General features: G+C 32.1%; 1 protein-coding gene across 2 annotated transcripts; it reads right to left on the bottom strand.

The window, feature by feature from the left end:
• Window positions 1-6,465: 6,465 nt before the first annotated feature.
• Window positions 6,466-8,179, bottom strand: LOC132796989 (GATA zinc finger domain-containing protein 10-like). 2 transcript variants are annotated; one of them, XM_060808384.1, is made up of 2 exons: window positions 7,517-8,179; window positions 6,466-7,466 (listed from the first exon to the last, which is right to left on the bottom strand). In XM_060808384.1, exons 1-2 carry the CDS (start codon window positions 8,058-8,060, stop codon window positions 6,892-6,894), a joined length of 1,119 nt encoding a protein of 372 aa, XP_060664367.1. In that variant the 5' UTR covers window positions 8,061-8,179; the 3' UTR covers window positions 6,466-6,891. The 2 variants fall into 2 exon arrangements, with proteins under 2 accessions (XP_060664367.1, XP_060664369.1); XM_060808386.1 differs by having other exon boundaries at window positions 6,470-7,454; window positions 7,517-8,176.
• Between the last annotated feature and the right edge of the window lie 387 nt (window positions 8,180-8,566).

Here is an 8,566-nt window from a genome sequence, read left to right as displayed (position 1 = left end):
CAAACTTGTCAGCCTTAATGAAAATTGCTATGCAAATTCTACAATTACTCGCAACTCTCAATTAGACAGCTATTATGCAAATAAGGAAAATTTTAACTCAATAATATATCTGTAGAAAGTAAAATAAATAAAAACTTGGCATTTTTCGAAATATAAATCAAACCATCAAATCATCGAGAGCTTTATATAATTTGTTGCAAACATAATAATAAACAAAAATTTCCCAACCGAACTCATCAAACTTGGATAGAAGCAAAGTGTGCATCGTAAATATATGTATGTTATATATAAGTTACTACAAATAGGATCGCATAAACAACAACAACTCTTCTTTCTTTTCTTGGCTGTCGCCGTCAGCGTCAACTCAATTTTTAGCCAATTTCTGTGTAAATTCCATTTGTATTATGCATATGGATGGTATAAATCGTATTTTAAAACAGTTTCCAAACGTTTGCGCTCGCGAAGTCTCTTTCAAATTGAGCCCTGAAACATTTTTGCCGAAGACGCGTCGAGTGAAGTGAGTGGAAGAGGGCGGCGCGAGAAGTTTGTCAAAATGAATATCTCAATAATGTGGTATTATTCTTAAAATATATTAAATAGTACCATAAAAATACTAAAAATATAGCAAGTGAAGTATTTGGTATATCGATGAAGTACTAAAATTGGAAATATACCAAATAAATATACCAGAATAAATACTTAAAATATACCGAATGTCATATTTGGTATATTGTTTAAGTGATTAATTCAAAATATGCCATAGAAATGAACATATACCAGATATTTGGTATATCGAAGAAGTATTTAATTGGAAATATGTCGTGGATGTCAAAATATACCAAATAAAAATGCCATAAAAATACTAAAAATATACCGAATGTGATATTTGGTATATTGTTTATGTGATTAATTCAAAATATGCCATATAAATCAACATATACCAGATATTTGGTATATCGAAGAAGTATTTAATTGGAAATATATCATGGATATCAAAATATACCAAATGAAAAAGTCTTAAAAATACTAAAAATATACCGACTGTGATATTTGGTATATCGATGGAGTACTTAATTCGAAATATACGATAGGAGTCAAAATGTACCGAATAAATATACCACAAAATATACTTAAAATATACCGAATGTGGTGTTTGGTATATCGATGAGGTACTTAATTCGAAATATACCATAGAGGTCAAAATGTAACGAATAAATATACCACAAAATATACTGAAATTATACCAAGTGACATATTTGGTATATCGATAAAGTACTTAAGTAAAAAAAATATACCAAGGAAGTTAAAATATACCAGATTGTGAACCAAGGCAGCTAAAACCCAATTGCAGTAAACATAATTCACCATACAGAAGTATTTTGTTAATAACTTTTCCAATATTAAAATGCATTAACAATTCGCGATAAGCGAAGCGATAATTTGATTTATTGCTCGCGCTGCCCTCGCCCATTAACATACGTATAGCATAAATCTCTCACACTGCTTGTCATTTTTATACACATTTTATGATCGCCTGACTTCCACACACACACACACACATACATGCATATATCGATTTATGCAAGTGTGTGCCAAAAATCACAGCATACTTTTTCGGGCTGCCTTCGATAAGGGGTGAATGAGGGGGAGAGAAGAAGCGTGGGGGGAAGGAGCACAGAAAATAATCCAAAATAATTTCACATAAATGGAGCTCGGCCGAGCGTAAGCATAGCGAGTGTGTGTGTGTGTGTGTGTGTGTGTGAGGGTGTGTCATTGGTTTTGCTTTACTTCTAATGAATTCATGTAGCAGCGAGCAGCGACGCCGGCAGAGGCAGAGGCAGCGACAGCGACAGAGGCAGCGGCAGCTGTTGTTGCTGCTAAAATGTTTACATTTAGTTAAACGTAAACTGAATGCGAGTATGCGACTGTGTGTGTGTGTATGTGTGGCAAATGCAAATTCTGTCAAATGCACCTTATGTGGGCGTGGCAGCTTGGCGGGAGCAGCTTGAAATGCGGCTGTTTGAATTGTTCATATTTTGATTAATTTCTGCAACGCTGCACGTTGTTCTCTCCGCTGCTGCGGTTGTTATTGTTATTGTTGTTGTTTGCTTGTTGAAGTAATTGCAAAATGCAGTCATGTATGCGTGAGTGTGCGTGTGAGTATAGTTGAGTGCATAATCGACACACACACACACACACACACACACGCATGCACACAACTCACTCTGCAATTAAACAAATAAAGCGCTAAAAGCAAATTCTAAATGAATTAAACGATACAAAACTCTCGCGAGGCACAAGAAGGATGTTGCAACAACAGCAGCAACAACAGCAACAACAGCAGCAGCAGCATTACAAGCCAACTATCCAACACTCTCCTCCTTTCCCCTTATCCCCTACTTTCGCTGTCAGCTCGCTGTAGTACGCTTCATGCGCTGCCATAAAATATGAGATAATAAAAAGTGAATTATGTGCCTGCGGGCAAAAGCAAAAGCAGAAGCAGCAGAAGCAACTATGGCGCAAAGTGAAGAAGAAATAAAGAAACGCAACTCGAGTCCATTGCGCGTTTCGAAACGCACTAAAGTGACGACTATTAAATACCCTATTCTTTAAAAAAAAATGTTCATCTATTATTTTTCAAATGTAACGTTTACACTTCTTCCAAAATTTATTAAAAGAAAATCCAAACAAAATTAAAAGATACAAAATTTCAAAAGTGAATCGAATATGGTTTTCCAGAGTTTAATAATAGATTACATCCAAAATTATGAGTGGAAGCTTCACGTTAACTAAGCTATAAGCCCAGCTAATTTCATAGCTTTAGTTGCTGTAGTTGCTGAGTTACAGTTGGCTTAAATTTGAAGTATAAAAATATAAAAAAATAAAATACTTTCATTTCAATAATTTATTTTGCTAATTAACACTTTTTCTAAAATTAATAAAAAAAAATATATATATATTAAAAGATATTAAAGATTTAACAATTAGAAAAGATGTTATGGAAGTGAACACTTTTGATTTTATTTTTTTATTGTATATTTTTTAACTTCAAATGAAACTTCTATACATTTTTCAAATTTAATAAACAAAAAATTAAATTACATTAAAAATTATAAAAGATTTATATAAAGATAAATTTTTGAAGCGAAAGTAATTTATTTTATTTTTATATGATATACAAATGTAACTTTTACACTTCCAAAATCACTAACAAAAATAATTAAAAGATATGAAGGATAGATTCCGTCTAAAATTGTGAGTGGAAGCTAAGCTTATTTCTTATTACATTTTTTGTAAAATGTTATACTTTAAATGTAGCTTCTACTCTTCTTCCAAAATTAAAAATAATAAAAAATATTGTATTAGAAATAAAAAAAAAAATTATAAAAAATAAACAAATCAATGTTTGGCACATGATAACAATAAATATTTTGTATAGCAAAATTTTCCATACTATATACTAACATCTTTTTGCCATTTTTTTGTTACAACTCATGCTACCCTACAGCTCAGCAATTTACAGGGTATGCTTGGAAAAATCTAACAAAATGCAACAGCAACAACAACAACAACAACAACATTTAATTGCAAATGTTTTGTTTGCCTGCTAGTTTTTATTTGCACTTTAATTATGAAATATGCGAAACGCAGCAGCAGCGGCAGCAACTAATTTCTGCAAGTTGCAGTTAAAGTTAACGACTAACGACTAAAGAAGTCAGGGTAGCAAACGAGGTATCCGTGTCTAGCTGCTAAAGTTACTAAGTTATGGCCAATGTGAGACAGCGGGCAGCGTTTCGACCGCAGCATAAATGAATGGCTTAACTAATCGCTGTGCATGCAATGCACGAAACAATCTTACAAAGAGAGGGAGAGAGAGAGTGAGAGAGAGAAGGAGAGAGAACGAGAGAGAGAAAGCGAAGAGAGCGAGGAGAAAGAGCTTTCGACTTATTGATATTTTATTTATTTAAAATAAAACAAAACAAGTAAGAAAGTTACAGTCGAGTGTGCTCGACTGTGAGATACCCGCTACCCACTTTTAATAAAGGCAAAATATTGCGGTATCATTTTCAAAATATACCGAAAATACTAAAAAATACTAAAAATATACCAAATGGTATGTTTGGTATATCGATATAGTACACCATTCAAAATATACCATAGACGGCTCAATATACCAGATTGTCAGTCAAAGCAACTAAGACCCCTAGTAAGTAGGCGTTTTTGCCCATACAAAAGTATTTCTTTAATAACTTCCACAATTTTTATCTGATTGCAACCAACCAGGAATCATAACTACTATAGTAATTATTGTATATACCAAAATTCCCAACTCTAGCTTTAAAATTAGGCTTGTTATTCGATTTTTTTGATTTGCGGGGGCGGAAGTGGGCGTGGCAAAATTTTTGAAACAAACTAGATCTGCGTGCAAACATAACAAATGCTGTCGAAAAAAAATTATAGCTCTATCTCTTATAGTCTCTGAGATCCAGTGTTTCATACGGACAGACTGACAGACGGACAGACGGACATGGCTATATCGTCTCGGCTGTTGACGCTGATCAAGAATATATATACTTTATAGGATCGGAGATGCCTCCTTCTACCTGTTACATACATTTCCTGCCGGCACAAAGTTATAATACCCTTCTACCCTATGGGTAGCGGGTATAACAAGTAAGAAAGCTATCAATTTAAAATAAAACCAAAACAGTGTAGTATTATTATTAATATATACTATAGTTGGTATAAAGCATGCGCTAAAATGTACAATATATCATATACCAGATTATCACATATCGTTATTCTTTAAATTACTAAATTAATATACCAAAAAGTACTAAATTAGGCCAACAAATATATATAAAATATAGACATACTACATTATTATTCTTAAAACATACTAAATTAACGTACCGCAAAAATTGTAAATTGTATTAAATCAAATATTTGGTATATCGATATACAACAACATTTAAAATATACCGTGAATTAAAAAATATACCAGATACCAGATATAAATATATATCCAAAGGCTATATTTGATTCTATGGATATACTAGAGCATTTAAAATATACCAGATTGTCAACCGAAGCAATAAAGATGCCTTCTCCTGTCTTCTACTTACATTTCTCGTCTGGTACAAAGTTTTAATACTTTTCTATCTCATATGTAGGAAGCAGTTATAGATATTAATTAATGTTTACATTTTATTTTTTTTTTAATTTAGTTTTGATTTTATGTCGCCGAAATATTGCTTGAGATGCAACTCGATATACATACATAGGTAGCAGTAAATTTATTTAATAAAATATACAAATATTCAAAATGAACTAAAAAAAAGTATAGAGAATACAGTGCAGTATAAATAGTATACCAAATTATGTAACAAACGAATATACTAAAATATCTATATACTACATTAATTTGGCGCTATTCTTAAAGAATAACATAACAAATCACTTAAAAATATATAAAAAACTTCGTTGGGTATATCAATTAACTAGTACATTCAAAATATACCATAGAGTACAGTATTTTTAATTGTTCAAATAAAACTGATTATGATTACGGTCTCTACTTTCAATATTAGTTATCACACTATGGTATATTTTGAAAGTAATAGTACATTGATAATAGTATATAAATATTTTAGTATATTAATTTGGTATACCTTGCGATTAATACTAAATTATATTAACTAAACTAACCCTGTAATGTATTAATGGCTATATTTTGTATATAAATATACTATTCTATTCATAATATACCATAGAGTAAAAATAAAACTGATTATGATTTCGATCTCTACTTTCAATATTAATTATCAATGGTATATTTTGAAAGTATTGATAATAATTTATAAATATTTTAGTATATTATTCTTAAAATGATTACTGAAATGTATAAATGACTATATGTGGTATATAAATATACTATTCTATTCATAATATACCATAAAGTAAAAATAAAACTGATTATGATTTCGATCTCTACTTTCAATATTAATTATCAATGTTATATTTTGAAAGTATTGATAATAATTTATAAATATTTTAGCATATTAATTATTCTTAAAAAGATTACTGAAATGTATAAATAACTATATGTGGTATATAAATATACTATTCTATTCATAATATACCAAAGAGTAAAAATAAAACTGATTATGATTTCGATCTCTACTTTCAATATTAATTATCAATGGTATATTTTGAAAGTATTGATAATAATTTATAAATATTTTAGCATATTATTATTATTCTTAAAATGATTACTGAAATGTATATATATGTGGTATATAAATATACTATTCTATTCATAATATACCATAGAGTAAAAATAAAACTGATTATGATTTCGATCTCTACTTTCAATATTAATTATCAGTGATATATTTTGAAAGTATTGATAATAATTTATAAATATTTTAGTATATTAATTATTCTTAAAAAGATTATTGAAATGTATAAATAACTATATGTGGTATATAAATATACTATTCTATTCATAATATACCATAGAGTAAAAATAAAACTGATTATGATTTCGATATCTACTTTCAATATTAATTACTACCATATTGTATTCCTTTTTTGATGCACAGCTTTCGAGGTGCTGCGAGTCTGAAGTTTATTTGGACTTGAGTGGAGTGAAAGGTCAATTGTTATGATTGTTGTGTTGGTTGCTCTTTTGCTTTTTACTTTTTGCTGTTGCCTGTTTGCTGTTGCTGTTGCTGTTGTCGCTGCTCTATGCTTATGATCGATGTTTACCTTGCTGCTGCCTACGATTGTGGTCGGTTTGTAATTTATAATTTGATGATGTTTGTGTGATAATTCATTTTTGTTGTTGAGGGATTGCCTGTGTGTGTATAAGGAGTAAAATATAAATAGTTAACCAAGTGTTGGAAATTCAGCTTCATCATTCATATTGATTTGATCCGAAGCTGTCTCAAAATCATTGTTGTTGATGGCAACTTGAGTTAGACTTGGCTGAGTTTCATTTGCAGTTCGCTGCTGAACTGCATTATCGTTTAGTGGCCTTGAGACCATCCAACCACTGCGATAAGCGCCGCTGCGACGACGATCGTCTTTGAACTTGAACTCGATGTCAACGATGCGCTGTAAGCGACCCACACGCTGTGGATACATCGATGCATCGTAGTCGAGTCCATTATCCTCTTCAGATCCTTTCTGAATGCCTTCAGACAACTTTGATTTGTTGTTGTTGTCTTTGTTCTTCTGCAGCACAGTCATGTGCTTCCAATCGGGTTTCTTATTGAGTTCCCCTTCGCCCGGTTTGCGTATGTTGTAAATGGGTTTGACACGTTCACCACGCATCGCTTTCCATTGCTCCACGGTTATGAATTTTCTGTCATCCACCACTTGAGTGTTGTTGCCATCGCCCTCATCTGTCTCCAAGTTGTTGTTGTTGTTGTTATTGGTGTTGTTATTAGCTGCGAATGAAGCTGTCTTTAGTTCGTTTCAATAGTCTCGATCCAACTCGATCACAACTTACTTTTTGCATAGCGAGTTGAGTTGCCACGATAAGCAGCAGCTCCAACTCCAAATCCAGCTCCAACTCCAGCTCCAGCTCCAGCATAACGATTGCTGTTGTTGATGATGCGTTGTCTATAGCGAAATTGTGGCTGCTGCTGCTGTGGTTGCTGCTGTTCTGGTTGCTGCTGCTGTGATTGTTGCTTTGGTTGCTCCTTTGGCTGTTGATCTAGCTGTTGTTGTGCCTGTTGCTGTGGTTGTTGCTTTGGTTGCTCCTGTGGCTGTTGCTGTGGCTGCTTTGGTTGCTGCTGTTGCTGTGGCTGTTGCTGTGGCAACTTCTTTTCTGGCGCAGCTCGCGGTGCTTGTTGTTGCTGCTGCGATTGCTTCTCCTCCAAGATTGGCTTATTCACATTCTTATTCTTATTGCGTTTGTTTTTCGACTGTTGCTGTTGCTGTGGTTGCTGCTGTTGGCCAGCAACTGGTTCAACGGCATCGTTGCCATCAGTCATCAGTTCATCGTCATCGATGAAGAGCAATTGATAGCGATTTTCACTCAAATAATCCATTTCTTTTTCTGTTTTCGTATAAAATTAGAAAATTTTTTTACGCAAAAGATTTTTTTTTCGTTTTTTTCTAAATGAGCTCTCGTTGCTCAACAACAGCTCTCATTTGAATTTTCCATCGACTACTTTGGTCTCCGATGGAATGATTGTGGAGACATGTTTGAGAGAAAAATATATATACAAATAAGACTCCAAATTTTGGAAATTTAAAACTTACAGTACTTCAATTTTGGCTGTGAATGTGAAGGGAAGATTGTAGAAAAATGTAAAAAGCAATTCAGAATAACTCCGAAAAAAATCAAGAACCAAAACTTGGATCAAGAAAATGTTCTAAAATTCAGATTGTTTATGTTGAATTCGAAATCATTTCGATCTTAAAATAAAATTGAGTTAATTTTAAAACAATGATTGAAGATCGAAATCTTGACTGAAGATATTTTCAACATAAATTTCTTGTTTCACGATACAACATTATTGAAGCAACATTTTAAATTTAAAAATAAGATTTT

Source organism: Drosophila nasuta, chromosome X (genome assembly GCF_023558535.2).
Source record: "Drosophila nasuta strain 15112-1781.00 chromosome X, ASM2355853v1, whole genome shotgun sequence".
Taxonomy (NCBI): Eukaryota; Metazoa; Arthropoda; class Insecta; order Diptera; family Drosophilidae; genus Drosophila; species Drosophila nasuta.
This window is presented reverse-complemented; position numbering and strand designations above follow the sequence as displayed.

Excerpts from the sequence above, each read along its gene's own strand:
- LOC132796989 (XM_060808384.1), bottom strand. The coding sequence starts at position 8,060 with ATGGATTATTTGAGTGAAAATCGCTATCAATTGCTCTTCATCGATGAC. Across the intron at positions 7,467-7,516 it reads CTCAACTCGCTATGCAAAAA|CTTCATTCGCAGCTAATAAC; the intron begins GTAAGTTGTGAT and ends AACTAAAGACAG.